This window comes from Osmerus eperlanus, chromosome 18 (genome assembly GCF_963692335.1).
Source record: "Osmerus eperlanus chromosome 18, fOsmEpe2.1, whole genome shotgun sequence".
Taxonomy (NCBI): domain Eukaryota; kingdom Metazoa; phylum Chordata; class Actinopteri; order Osmeriformes; family Osmeridae; genus Osmerus; species Osmerus eperlanus.
Genome location: NC_085035.1, coordinates 8,200,453 through 8,215,568, shown reverse-complemented (window position 1 = coordinate 8,215,568; position 15,116 = coordinate 8,200,453). Strand labels below are relative to the sequence as shown.

The following is a 15,116-nucleotide window of genomic DNA, read 5'->3' as shown; positions in this document are numbered from 1 at the left end:
GAGGCAACGCAGAAAAAGGGAGTTCATACCCGAGGACCAAAAGGATTGCAATTACTGGTCCAAGAGAAAAAGAAATAACGAGGCTGCGAAAAGATCAAGACATCGTCGACGAGTGGAAGAGGTGCTCTTGGAAGGCCGTGCTGTTGAACTTTTCCGTGAAAACGAAAAACTGAGAGCGACTCTTTCGGCTGTACAATATGGCACCACTGAGTCTCGCTGCAACCGGTCAGTTGAGAGCCAAAATATGTCAGCCCACTATTTCCATCCGTTCTCAAATGACCACCCTCCTCTGATGCTCCCGCCGGCTGCGTCGTCTGTTGGCATGCATTTTAGAATTACAAATGATGTGGCTGACAATGAGTTTACACGTTGTTCTGGATTTATTAACACGCCATGTTTTTCGTCCGTTGATCACTTTCAGTTTAAATATGGGAATGGTTCAGATGTCTTGCCTAAATATAAAGTAGGCTTACCTGGAAGCATGGGCGTTTTCTCTGGAGCTCCGGTTATCGGTCAGAATGTTTCCTCTGCCGAGGCCATTTTTAATCAAAACCACAGAAGTGTTCCAACTGCAGGCTGTGTTGGACATGAATCTAGTGAAGTAGACAACACCTCTGACAGTTCAGGCATCTCTGAATATCCATGTCTAAATAATCGATTGGGCTCTCGTCGGAACTCTACTTCCTCACTTGAACATCATGCCCATTGCAAGACTGTGAATTTAGACAGCATGAATCAAGACCCCACATCTGAAGCACAGACACACATCGCATCCAGCACAGTGGAATTAATGATGAAAGACGAAGTACACAAAGACAGAAGAATCGCTGAAACCACGGGTGTTTGGACAGTGTTTTCTTTACCCCACAAACTGAGATATAAACTTCTAAAAGCTTTTGAGGAACCAGCTTTAATGTCTCGAACACCCACAACTGCCACAAAGGAAATAATGAACAAAGCGCTTGCACAGACAAGTGGGACAACTTTTAATAGTGCAGATTCCAAGACAATGGCATTGCCAAAAGAGTCTTCAACGTCACTTTCTGTTACGTCAAGTGAGATGAGGGATGATGAACATCTAAAGAAGCAGTTAGCATCACTTTGTGCAGAGGTGAAACATCTGAAACAATTAATTTTTGCAAAGTCAAACTGATTTGACTAATATAGATTATAATTTGAGAGATTGGTATGGGCAACATAAACAATGCATCATTGTCAACAATGTCACTTCGTGGGATGTAGGATCCTGCTTCTCTAAGAACCATACAGCCTATATGTTATAAACTGTACAAATGAGCAATTAGGGCTAACTAACTAGGTTCTCTAACTAGGCATAGGTTCTCATCTATTAGGCTATTCAAGATAATCAATGCAATGCTTTGCCTTTAACAAGTGATTTGCATGTAGGTAATATGATAATAAATACCAAAAAATGCATTCAAATTGTTATAAGAATAAGTAGAATTGGGGGGTAGGGGCCAAATTGTGCGCAAAATTAATGTAGATTATGAAAGTAACATTTGATCACATTGTTTCGAAGTTATTGCCACTGGATGTCTCTGATTTTGTCAATGAAATAAACGAATGACCTTAGATGAAGTAAATGAAGACCTCTGTAAAATCTGCATATGCCCATAATGCCTAAAGTCTTCTATGCAGCTTTGACCTTGTCGTCGTACCGGGTTGTCTGTGATATTTTGTGAGATAGCTTTTCTAACGGCTTTTCAAATGTAAAGTGTTAAGTTGAATTTAGCCTTCCTGATGTAGCCTATCAAATCTTAAAATGTCCGATTTGTTGTTGATCTTGGTCTGTTCACTATAGGCTTGATTGACAATCTATTAAAGATCATTTTTGTAATCCAATTAACAAAAATTGATTTTGTAAAAATTATTTACAAAAGAATGGAGGGAAAAACTTTGAATACGTGTAAACTTTTCAATATTTTTTATTTAATTCTACATCAAGCACCCCCTAGTGTGCGAGTGTTGATATATCTTTGTAATAAGTTTATTCGAAGATATGTAATATTGTTTCTGTTGATAAAAAAGAAAACAATGAAGGGTATAACAGCCCTGAAAAGTGAAGCCAAGACATCTCGATCGCCCCCTAATGGCAGGCTGCAGAATAGGTCATAAATCCCGCCCCCTCTATGTTATCGGGATTCATGTGTATTTGCGATTGGGTCGGGCGAGTGTATGGGTGGGACCTCGATAGCGCAGCTCCACCACATCACTACTGCGCAAACTCTGGCTCCAAATGGCATCACCAGCGCAAGATGACATTTTTTTTCCAGTGGGAGGAAGCGGAGAGGCGTCGTCCATTCTTTTTACATTCTATGCAACAGAGAGCGTCCGATAGTCGGAGCTACGCGCTTTGATATTTTTGAGCTGGTGCACGTACCCTGTGAAGCCTTGCTTTGCAGCCCTGTCTGGTTAAAGCCTGGTTTATGCTTCAATGTCAAACGCGTCAGCGTAGGGTCCGCGGACTCCGCAGAGACGCACGGAGCTGCACAGCAAGGCCGCATAGGCTATGTGCACCAGGTCAAAAATCTCAAAGCACATAAATCCTGAGCAATTCTCCGCACACCCGCAGAACCAGGCTTAAATCAGGCTTGAGTCGGGAATAGGTTTACCCGAGTTAGAACCCCGGTATGGGCAAGAGATTTAGGAAACGTGTACGGAAGAGCGATGACGACACTTGTGACACATGGACACTAGAGGGCAACAAACATCACTCAATTGTTCCAAATGGTCCTTGAATAAAGAATGGCTACAGCTTCAACCCATTTTTTTCATATATTTTATATTTTGGTTAACTACAATCATGGGTTTTATTGTTATTAGTATTATTATTAAACAAGTTGGCTATCATGGATTAAAGTAGCCTATAACGGACTAATGTGAAATCAAATTGCACGATGTGTTGTCCATTGAACATTTGACAGTATATCGGTTTGAAATACATAGCCTGCATTTACTAGACATACCTTTCTTTAATTTTGCAAAGTATTCTACTTCGTAATTTAGCGTGTTGATAAACTTCAATGCAATGTAAGCAGCCCCTCTGTGTTCCCCGAATATAGACGACCGTGTAGGCCCTATTTGCATCAGACTCGGTACGTCTACGACAACAAAGAATGATTGGCTAAAATTAGAAAATGCTGTCTTTCAATTGGCTGCATGGGCTGTCAATAAAGGTACGCTGCTAATACGCTTTGCCACTGACCTACTAACACAGATCCATGAGGCAGTAGTCATTCCGGCAGGAAAAGCAGAAGGAGACGAGGAACGTTTCCCATAATATAACTTATTGGATTTAAAAACGGCATGTGTGTTTGGTTTTGGTATTATTTCTTCTACTCTTGTTAAACTGCGGAAAACAACACCCACTTCGTCTACCTGATGGTAGAAAAAGGTAAATTTAAATTTGAGGTCAGCGCAAGCCGTAGCCTACCAGTAGAAAGATTGTAAGCTACAAAATGTTTGCAGAGTACAGGTTACTCGGCAGTGTAAACAATGTTGTGAACTCACTTCAAATGAAGTGGTACAAATCACTGAAATCAAAAGTTTAGTCTACACAAGCGATCAAGTTAGGCCTAAATTAACTTCACTACAAGTCTATTATGTAATCACAACTGCTTAAAGCTACTTAGGTGATTGTTATGTAGGTTATAATGTTCTCCAGCTTTGTGAACGGCTCAAGACTAGTTACTGCTACAGCTTGGCTTTTTGATTACTGGCACAGTGACCTCGAATGTGGTGCTGATGGGTAGGCTAATAACCTTCCTTTTGTTACTATACCTGCGTGGTTCAAAAGGGGTCACCTTATAATATTGCAGTATTTAGGGCGCTCCGAATGTAGCCAAGTTAGCGGTCAATGCCGCGGAGAGAATAGGCCAGATGAACTGTTTTGAGTAGCCTAGTATAGGCTACATATTTTGGGGAGTCTATCTCCTGAATCGATCTCTAAATTGTACAGTATAAGGTCTGCAGCCACAGACTTTGCTAGCAGCCAAGGCAGAGGGGCTGATCACGCGATTTTGTAATCCTGACACAATGAAGGAATTTTGGGCTATGAGACATGACGTATAACAAGCAAGCCATCCGTTCGAACATTCCATCGATATTAAACCATAAATAAACTTTGCAATACGCATTAGACAGTGTGCTGATAGTCCACCGCTCCCAAAAACTGGAAGTAGGTTTATGTCAGTTGTTTTATTCAAATAGGCTCTTACTATTTAACTTCACTCTATTTTAAATTAGTTGAAAGTAATAGAGGGGTGCAAAACGCACTAGAATCAGCACGTGTAACAGCTAGTGCTTTTTTCGCATTTGTAACTTAGTAAATGTATGCTTTTATTTTGTTGTCTTTCCAACCACGTTTAATGATTGCGGTTGGTCGTATTCTTTTTTTTCTTGTCCTCCGGAGATATACAAACAATACGTTGAGACAAGGAAATCATAGCTACAGTGGTCCATTTCCTTATTTAATAGAAATGTTTACGATACGAATTTATAGGCCTATCGTAAATTTGTTTATCTGAGACGATTTTAACAAAGCTGTTGGGCCCATGAAGGTCACTGTCAGTCGCTCAGGTTCTTTATCTATTTAGCCAAAATCAATGTTTAGGCAGTTGGAACCAGCTATTCAGAAAAACGATTCCGTAGTAACAGGAAGAATAAGCCTTCAGGCTACATACTGTAGATTTTTTTCTGAAACCCTCATTGTTTCAGTGCCTACACTTTTTGCGATAAGACTTCTGGCGATGACATCATTTGGAGAGCTGGAATTGGGTCGTGCCTGGTGCGGAGTGAATTACATAAGCCGCAATACTTTTTCTGGCAGATTTTCTTAATAGCCGTACGGTGTCTCTCCCAACATATTGACAAGTGTTTTAGGATTGCTGTAAAGCCATTCAATTGTCTGTTGGAAGCTGGAGATGGTCCAATAATATTTTATACCCCGCCTTGGTATTGTCCAATTGATTACAGTCATAATATCAAAGTCCCTCAAAATAGTTTTTTTTTGCATAATGCCCATAATTTATGACACCAGACTTCAAATAAAGAACTGAATGGAGAACATACTTGTATTTTGAACTTTTGTAAGCATGGCTTCAAAATTATGTGATGACACAATAAGTCTAAGGCTACATAACCTATGTAGTGTTGCAATTCTTTATTCTTTTCTTTACAGATTTCCATTGCTTCACTGGACTTTTTCACTGTTGGAATTACCCATAATAAACGCTGATGTCATTGGCAACTTTAGGATTCTGATAACATAAATATCCAGTCAACATGACTAAGGACCTATGAAAATATTCAACACCGCTATCCTAATTGTGCTAACATGCAGGGGATCAAGAGAGAGCCAGACTCCTACAGTGGAGAGGATGCCCTAGTCTTGGCCCTCCAGGGGGCTGACCAGGATTTGATTGGCCACAAGTTTTCTGGCATTCCTTTCAAGGCCAAGTCCACATCTTGCCGTAGGAAACGGGAGTTCATCCCTGATGAGAAGAAAGATATTATCTACTGGGAGAGGAGGCGCAAAAACAATGAGGCAGCCAAACGCTCACGGGAGAAACGTCGCCTCAACGACATGGTGCTGGAGAACAAGCTAATGGCCCTTGGGGAAGAAAATGCCACCCTGAAGGCTGAGTTGCTGTCATTGAAGCTAAAGTTTGGCCTCGTCAGCTCGGCAGTATACGCCCAAGAGGTCCAGAAGATCTCCAGCTCCACCACGGCACTCTATCAGGACTTTGTTTCGCCTGGTGCTGGCCAGGGTTCTTACTCCAGGGACCTAGAGCCTCCTCACCTGGGCAGCAGCTGCATATCAGTCATCAAACACTCGCCCCACAGTAGGTTGTCGGACGTATCGGAGATGTCTTCTGCCACCCAAGGCATGCTGAGCGGTATCTGCAGGACCCCGGAGATCATCAAGCAAGAGCCTGCTGAGCATAACAGCTACGCCCGAGATAGGAGTAGCCCGTATGAACTTTACAGGAACTACATGGTCAGCCCTTTCCCTGGCACCTACTCCCAACCTTCGCCCCAACCTTCGCCATTCCTGCAGATCACCCGGTCATCCAGTAATTCCCCCAGGACTTCCGATGATGGAGTTGTGAGTAAATCATCGGATGGCGAGGATGAACAGCAGGTCCCTAAAGGCCCCCTCCCATCTGCTTCTGACCCCAAAAGTGTCATTGTCTCCACACTTAAAGTGCCAGATGCAAGCTCCTCTGCCTTACCCCACAAACTGCGGATCAAGGCCAGAGCCTTCCAAATTAAAGTGGAGGCCATTGATCCAGACTACGACTCCTCTGGGAAACCATCTTTGCCCATTGACATGTCAGCCAGAGGGTGCTACCCAATGGGCAGCACCCTCAGCCCTTTGTCTCTCCAAGTGAGCAATATACAGGATTGGACCCACCGGCCAGATCACTGGCACAAAGACAGCACAGAGAGGCAGCCTAATGGCTGCAAGAGACATCTCAGTCCAAGCCCCATCCCCAGTAAACTCATTGTGGCCCTTAAAGGCACCTCTTATGGCCCCTCAGAGTCAGAGGATTTATACTTAAAACAGGGCATTGCAGACCTGTCTGCAGAAGTGGCCTCTCTGAAAAGACTGATTATGACTCGGCAAGGTTCTGTGATTGAGTCAACCAAAGGCACTGCTGATCGAGAGTTATTAACAAAAGGATGTTACTCAAAATGAGTTTTGTATGTTTTGCACAATGCCTGTTTTTTTCACTGTTTACTCTTGCACTGTGTGGTTGATATGGTGTAAAATGCAGTTAATTTAAAATGAACAGTGTGTTGTGGAATTGCTATCGTAGTTGACACACATGTCATGATAACTCTCATCTGTAGCCCAGCAGTCAGGCTACTATTCATGCAAATTCAATGTTAACTGTTTTTCTCAAGTTTTGTTGAAAATGGTGAGTTTTGTTTACAATAAATATACACACTGATGTTTTGGGTGTATCTGTGTTGAAGGATTCAAAATCTATGTGTCTATTCCAATATGTAATGATGGTATTCAATGACACAAATCTGTGTTCTAGAAAGAGTGGTCTGGAGTCGCAGAGGTCCGATAATATCAGCTTTAATGCAGCAGTTGGAAATCAACAAGTACAGAGCTCTGGGGTTGTCTAAGTTTCCCTACCCGCAACAGAGTTTGGGCTGGTTCACGAAGTCCAACTGGCTATCTTTCCCTGCCCCAGCATATCATATACAATGCAATTGAAACACAAGTATCAAAAAAGGGTTGAGCTTGTTCTCTCGTGCATCAGGGAGTTGTTCTTGCCTACGCGTCCCACCTGCTCGGGTGCCGTCTCCACCCGGTTTCAAGGTTGTTTCTGAAAATGAAGAGATAGAGACACAAAGAACAGCCTGCTTCCCACACCCAGTGTGAGACCCAATGTTTAAGCCTGAGCACACTTCTAAGTTCATAACTTTAATAAGCACAATGCATAACTTTAATAATATATATGTTCATTAGTGTTCATTTCAATAAATACATTACTAGTGTGTTCTGCAAATAGCCTAAACAATGTCATTGGTGTCAACACCAACTCCATGTTATTAATAGGTTAAAGCTGGCTTAAGCTAGTTTTGCGAAGCTAGCTATTTTAGCTCCCACAAAACTACAGTATGGGGCAGAGTGCACGCAGGTAGGTAGGTAGACAGACAGGTAGCCCGTCCAATCAGTAGTCAGGGTACGGCCTAATGATTTGTTTTGTTTATTACCGTCTTGCGACACCCACAGATGTTGGATTTGTTTCATATTACACCTTGTGTATTAATTGCTATCAAGACGTGAAGTTTATTTAGGTAAATATGACATAAAGTGCTTCTCAAACACAAAAAACGGTTGACTGGGTCAAATATATATTGCCATGATACAATGTTGTTATTAATAGTCCTGCTTTCTGTCAACTAACCTGTTAACACGATGCATCGAACACTAGTCAGAGGAGTATTGCTAGGTATGCTACTTTGCTTCTTCACATGACAATGTAAAAAGCAAATGTGGAATCGTAACAGTTGTGCCTGAGCTCCTGTCATCTTTCACCTGAATAGAGGAATGTATCTTGTACAGAATGAATTCTGCAGTTAATGGGAAGGCCGATACGCTCCTAAGAGTAGGCTTTGTCACATGACCAAAGTCTACGTCACATCGGTTCAAAGTTGAAAGTCAAAACAACACTACAGTTGTGCAGTATGGCGGTCTTGGCAGGATGCAGAGTTTATCTGCAATCTTTTCGAACACAAATGGGAAAGCTTGAGGGAGTTTACAAATTACACGAGCATGCAAAGTCTTTGCATCATGCTGCCTCAAACAAACTGGTGTATTGTCGTCCGGCAAGGAATGGCGCTAGCCGTAATTCCAGCTCCGACGCTAAGTCAGGGGAAGATCTGAGCGTTAGGTATTTGGACGGAGAAGATTCAGGTAGTGGAATTGTCAAAAAAGGACCCGAAGTCACGTTTGTTGTTGACCTGTTTAATATGTGATGCCATTTAACAATTGTAATGGGAAAGTCGGTTGTGTAGCTTGTGAGCGTGTCTATGTTCCCAGTGACCGAAGTTCCCAATATTATGTTCCCCTGGTCAATTTCCCAGGTGAATATTCGTTTAACACACATTAACTCATGTCTTCGGGTCAAATATGAGTTAAAACATTTCATAAATATTATTCCTTTTTTAATTATTGGAAAAATGCCTCAAAACAACTAAACACAACAAACCAATGATAATTTTTATTTTGTTTTTTTCACGTGTGGTGTTCCGCAGTTTAGTCTGTTGTAACAAAATCACTGTTGTATTGAAACAATAGCCACGGCAGAAAATTAAAAAAAGGTGTTCAAAATCACGTATAGATAAATACAAATTAAGACAATCAAACTGGATTCAATTGGATCCTTAGGTCATGATGTCATGTTTTTAGATCAGTTTGAAGACAGATGCAAGTGTGAGAGATTCAAAACGTGTAGTAGGCTAGTTGTCACCTAAGGAAGTATTAAGTTATGACCTTGGTGATTCCATGACTACAACCATTGACAAGTTCTCTCAAGTGTAGTCCTATTATACGGAGAGCAAGGCAACAGTGCCATTATGTTAGCAATTGTGTCCAGTAGCCTATGTTTACTACATACTACATAGTTGTGGGACATCAACATAATTTCAAATGACACAAAAAATATTGATTGGTGTAATACATTAATATTTGATTTATTATGAAGTGTTGCAGATTCTATCATAACCCTATAACATGCTGTAGTGCTATAACATACAACAACAAAAAAAGCCAATATTTTTTATGCAAATGTGTTTGTATTGGATGAGTACCTTTAGAAGTTGTCTACTGGTAAAATAAAATGGACACCATACACCTTGGGGTTGCAAAAGGAAAGTTCCTGGGAATTTTCAGGAAAAAGTCCTTAGAATTTTTTATTATAAATACATACAAATTCTATAAACACATACTTACACGTAAATTATAACATAATAAAGGTATTTTTCATATAATAGATCATTCATTGTACACAGGATATTAAACATATGTGTAATTATTGTTACACAATATTTATTAATACAGTCAACTTTTATCTGGTTGGAATGCACACACTAGGTAGACTCATTTGATTGCTTGTGGCACTGTAAAAACAGCCCTGTCTAATGGAAGAGGATCGTGTATGCTTCCATCCTACAAACCTATACTGTATTTGCTAATAATTTATGTCAGCATATGAAATGTATAACATATGCACGATACATTTCACATTAATTGGGAGTGTTAACCTTTGGCAAGGCGAAAACCGATATTCTCTCTCATATATTTTTATTATTATTATTTATTTTCCCACCCCCCCAGTGAATTTTTGCACTACATAGACAATGTTGGTGTAGAAATGTTCGTTTTGGTCCCGATTGCATTGCTTGTGTCTGCGCGAATGTTCCGTTTGACGGTTTAGGTATAATTTATGTTTTTTTGGAGAAAAGTGAGGCTAACAGTGGCTAACTAGCTAGCCACAGTCACTACTTCACAAACCCATGCGTGATTAGGCCTACATATAGTAGCCTAGAACATTAGTTTAGCAGCTCGTTAACTTCTGGGAGATAGCTACATAAAACGGCAAAACAGCTGCAGATAGGCCACAGGCAAAGGCCAGCGTAATAACATGTAGCTAGCTATGCTTCCAGGCTGTGATATCAACCATATTGATCATAAGTCCTGTAGAGCAATCAAATACCATTCAATCCGAACAAGTGGATATACGCGAGGGGGTTTTCCCTACCTAAAGCACAGATAGCGCTTCACATCACATGACCCCCTAGTCTTCAGACAATGACGTTGTTACAATACTGACACATAATGATCACTTCTAGTAAACTTGTTATATTAGCCAGTTTTCCAGAAATACTTTTCAGTTTTTTGGGGCATTTTCTTCAGTTTGCAGAGGGTATTGTTTGAATCTGGATTCCAGCTAATATATTGCAAGTGACAACGTTGATAGATATAGGTTAGGACATTTTTTTACACAGGATTGGCCAATTTCTTCGTTTTGATGCAACTTTTTCAACTATGTGAGGCTGCAACAGAGCCTATCACCATTCTCTCTTGCACTAACGGAAATTACAAGAGAACCCTGTTTAATTCTACACTTCAATCTTATTATTTTGAAGTGTTAATGATCAGCAACATATTTATGATTTTTGATCTATGCCATCTTTATTAAAACTAAGTATGCATCAGTTGTAAAATTTCAGTAACAAAACGGACCCATCGGCAACAGACGCAAGCACACCTCACAATTTCCCCAGAAATTGTACCCTCAAGTTATGTTTATTCCCTCAAAAATCAGTATTACATTTGATTTGGTTGGTTCCTCCAAGATCATGAAATCATTTATGTGTGTGGTTGTGTTTTAGGAATTGTTGTTTTTGGAATCAACAGAGCAAAAGCCAAAAATTCCATTAGCAAAAATCTGGTCAATTTGGTATGTATGCAGCTTACAAAATACATTAAAATGTATTTTAACAGACATTGAATTTCCACTTGTATCTATTAATATCCACTTGTTTGCCCTGTTTCAGATGTCAGAGGCTGTAGAGAAGGTGAAAAAGAATAACAAAGTACGAACTGTCATTTTGTGCAGTTTGGTGCCTGGGATATTTTGTGCAGGTAAAGTTGAAAGGAGTCGTTGATACTTGTCAAGGCATTATTTATTATCTTTTTTATATAAAAAAATATATGTCCAAACAGATTCATATTTTACTAAATTATGTTCTTAAAATGTATCTTCTCTGTGTATTGTTGTCTGCAGTCATGTTACAAAATGCTTATTTATTATGTATTTAAAGCTGAGAGGTCAATTGAAAGGGTTCTGTGTTTTTGTTATTGAAATGGTATGAAACAGTCAGCATTTCTTCTGATGCATATTTTTAGACATTTGCATTTAATGATTATGATTTGTCGTTTTTGCTTTATGCAGGTGCAGACCTGAAAGAGAGGGCCAAAATGCACCAAAGTGAAGTGGGACCTTTTGTCTCAAAAGCAAGGGCCCTAATCACAGAACTTGGTGAGGGGAGTGATTTAATTTGAATGATTTTGTTCTCTCTTAGCACAGCATTCTGGGTAATAGTTTTATGTTTATAAATCACCCATCAGAATCTTTTCTTTTGACTGAATTTCATCAGTCCCATTGATAAGAAAAACCTTGTTCAAAGCCAATGTTTAACAATGCATGCAAGTGAGAAATTGCATGCAATATCTGGCATCCGTCCGTCTTTGAGAGACGATGGTGTAGCTTCCGTGGGAGCCTTATCTGCTCCGTCGTGAGTGGCTGAAGAGACCGACTCTGGAGTGACAGTCTCTGCTGCACCTGCTGCAGGTGAAGGACGATGCTTGTTGTGGCTATTGTTTCGCCTTACTCCTGGCTCTCTTTGCAGCGGTTTGTGTTTCTCGCTTGCTCGGCTTTCTGAACCCCCTGACTGACAGCAAGGCGCCAGGTGGAGTGGTCTTCAGCACAGCTCTCCCAGTCATTGATGTTAATGTTGGCCGACTTCATGTCTTTTTCGCATACATCTTTGAAGCACAGATGTGGTCGTCCAGTCAGTTGTGCGCCTTCTGCTAGTTCTGCTACTTTATACTAGTATACCTGCCAAATAGCAGGTCCTTGAGAATGCGGCCTGAGTCCATTCTCTTGACATGGCCAAACCAGCAAAGGGGCCTCTCACTGACAATGGAGAACATGTTGTTCATGTTGGCCCATTACAGAGCCTTTGTGTTGAGTATATACTAGTGGTGGGCCGTTATCGGCGTTAACGCGCTGCGACTCTTTATTCTAGATTATTCTAGATTAACGGCGATAAAAAAAATATTGCCGTTAATCTATTCTCAAAGTTGGGTTGGGAGCTGGGTCTATACTACGCAAGCTATGATGACTTTCACCTTGATATTTTAGCGCGGATGTATACCTAGCCGAATTGCACTAACAAGTCTTCGAACCTGTGTGTATGCCTTGTGTATGAAATTATCACAACAAACGTGACGTGCTAACATGGATGCAGCTATGAAGCCGCCTGGTTTGCTTCAGGGAAAATGTATTTTTAAGAAGCTTCCCAATGGAAACCTCGACAAGACTAAGGTTGTTTGCACCTTGTGCTATGCGGAATTCGTTTACTTCCAGTCTCAAATACCACCTAAACGCAAAGCATCCCTTAGCTAATGCGGAAGATGCCGGGCCAAGCACTGATGTAGCGCAGGGGAAGAGTCGTCGTCAAACTACGATGTTTGAGTGCAACCGAGGCAAGCCCGTCAGCACAGCTCTATCAGCCAAGCTAACTAATCTAATAAACAGTTAATAAACACAAATACATCTTATTGAACATAATTTATTTTCATCACCAATTATCATAGTAGAACAGCTTTCTCAAGCAGTTTGTGATGCATTTTGGAAACAGGAGATGAGCTCCTGGTCTAATTCGCCACCTGGCTTGAGAAACCCGTTCTCAAAGACTTACTTTTAGTCATTATTTGGGTAGCACACATATTCTGAATGCCTTCGGCGGAATTCAAATGAGCCATTTTAATCTAGATTAATCTACTTTAACGCCAAGATTACAGTGAGATTAATCTAGATTTTAAAAAAAAATCTACGCCACCACTCATATATACATATTACTGCACTTTGAAGCCAAACAGGTGTAATGAGTTACACCTGTTTGGCTTCAAAGTGCAAATCTGCGGATTTTAAAAGAAACAGTAATATGTATATACTCAACACAAAGGCTCTGTAATGGGCCAACATGAACAACATGTTCTCCATTGTCAGTGAGAGGCCCCTTTGCTGGTTTGGCCATGTCAAGAGAATGGATTTAGGCCGCATTCTCAAGGACCGGCATTAGGACTAGGCGAAAAAAAGTGATATCTCGATATTCGATATATATCTCGATATGTTTGCATTTGCTTTTTAATAAGAAAACAACATTAAAAACATTAGAAACCATTAGAAAACAACAAAAACAATTTAGATAGAACAGCTATTGTTACAAAGTACAAAATGTGTAGTGCAAATTTAAGCAGTAAACAGAGGGGGTCAGATGGCTGAGTGGTTAGGGAGTCGGGCTATTAATCAGAAGGTTGTTGGTTCGATTCCCAGCCGTGCAAAATGACGTTGTGTCCTTGGGCAAGGCACTTCACCCTACTTGCCTCGGGGAGAATGTCCCTGTACTTACTGTAAATCGCTGTGGATAAGAGTGTCTGCTAAATGACTAAAAGTAAATGTAAAAAAAAAAGACCCTCCCCCACCCCATGTCTCTTGCGCGGGAAAACGTGACAAGACAAAAAGGGGACGTAATATTGGACGTTCGGCGTGTTCTTTGGGAAAGTATGCTTGAATTTGAAATATTCGATATTCACGATATTTTCACATTTTACATCGTGAAAAATTGATTGCGATATTATCGCAAATATTCTATATATATCGCCCAGCCCTAGTTGACATATGGTTTATAGTTAGTTAGTAATCTGCAGTCTAACCAAGTTAAGCTCTGTATCACTCTAATAATGCCGGGAATCTGTGTGTGTGTGGGTACAAATTTGAGTGGGTTTAGTTTCCCACGTTCAGCTCAAGAACCGGGAACTATACAAAGTTCAAATTCTGCATGTGTCTTCTTTATAATCTAACGGAGTGCAGTGCCGCGATTGAACAAATGCGATTACAGTTTTTTTCAAATGCTTACACACTTTTGTTTTACTTTTTTTCAAAACTTAACACACAAATCCAATAACTGCACACACAAAACGCAAAATGCCTCGCTTCTCTTGCAAAATGATAGCCTGGTCCTAACCAGACATTTCATTTGTACAGAGGGTCTGGGATCGCTCCATTGACAAGCGTTAACTTCCTTGAAGGCTCTGTTGAAGTTTAAAACTATTGGATCTGCCCAGAGACACTCTGATCTGCCATAACCAATCACTAGCGTTCGCCTTAGCCAACTCCTTCACCATTACTCTAACGGAGCTAGCTGCTGTAGCTGGAAAATCAAACTTTTCCCAAACCCCGTGGGGAGGACATGGCCACCAACAACATGGCCACCAACAAAACTTGTTCCTGCTCCGGCTTTAACTTTTGGATATTCGGCAGCGACTCCGCCGCCATTACTGAACTATAACTCAAACTAGCGAACAACATAAACGTCATCGTTCTCAGCCACTCCCTCTGTTCGCTGATTGGACCTACAAAATTTTTGTTTCTGAAAACCAACTATTACACCGAAATCCCAGACCTAGTACAGAAGTAAAATCAAAATTTAGCGGAAGTATGTAGGAGGGCAGAGCCAGGCTAGCAAAATGAAGCACTGCATTCAAAATATCACAAACAAGTCTCAAAAGCACACATTTGTCTCATGTTGCAAACACTTTTGCCATTATATTACATTTTGGGATATATCATATACACACAGTTATTCAAAACCTAAAGCTCTTCTTTCATGAGCTCCTTTGTACATTTCTGTACAAGATTGAAATGGCATAGATGATGAAAGATTCATGGTAAACACGAAAACAAGATTGAAACCAAACTTATTTTTTTACTATAAGCATT

At 40.5% G+C, this 15,116-nt stretch overlaps 2 protein-coding genes across 5 annotated transcripts in view; both read left to right on the top strand.

Moving 5' to 3' along the window:
- The first annotated feature begins 3,265 nt into the window (after window positions 1-3,265).
- Window positions 3,266-6,978, top strand: nfil3 (nuclear factor, interleukin 3 regulated). 3 transcript variants are annotated; one of them, XM_062484600.1, is made up of 2 exons: window positions 3,266-3,405; window positions 5,363-6,978. In XM_062484600.1, exons 1-2 carry the CDS (start codon window positions 3,403-3,405, stop codon window positions 6,719-6,721), a joined length of 1,362 nt encoding a protein of 453 aa, XP_062340584.1. In that variant the 5' UTR covers window positions 3,266-3,402; the 3' UTR covers window positions 6,722-6,978. The 3 variants fall into 3 exon arrangements, with proteins under 3 accessions (XP_062340584.1, XP_062340583.1, XP_062340582.1); XM_062484599.1 differs by having other exon boundaries at window positions 5,201-6,978; XM_062484598.1 differs by having other exon boundaries at window positions 3,274-3,415; window positions 5,201-6,978.
- auh (AU RNA binding protein/enoyl-CoA hydratase) overlaps window positions 3,283-15,116 on the top strand; it is a 29,754-nt gene continuing 17,920 nt past the window's right edge. Inside the window, exons 1-4 of one of the 2 annotated variants that reach the window (XM_062484602.1) lie at window positions 3,283-3,415; window positions 10,939-11,006; window positions 11,104-11,191; window positions 11,502-11,588. In XM_062484602.1, coding sequence (XP_062340586.1) covers window positions 3,403-3,415; window positions 10,939-11,006; window positions 11,104-11,191; window positions 11,502-11,588 — 256 coding nt within the window. In that variant the 5' untranslated portion in view covers window positions 3,283-3,402. Of the gene's footprint in view, window positions 3,416-8,183; window positions 8,459-10,938; window positions 11,007-11,103; window positions 11,192-11,501; window positions 11,589-15,116 lie in introns of those variants that run through there. The other variant, XM_062484601.1, reaches the window with a different exon arrangement.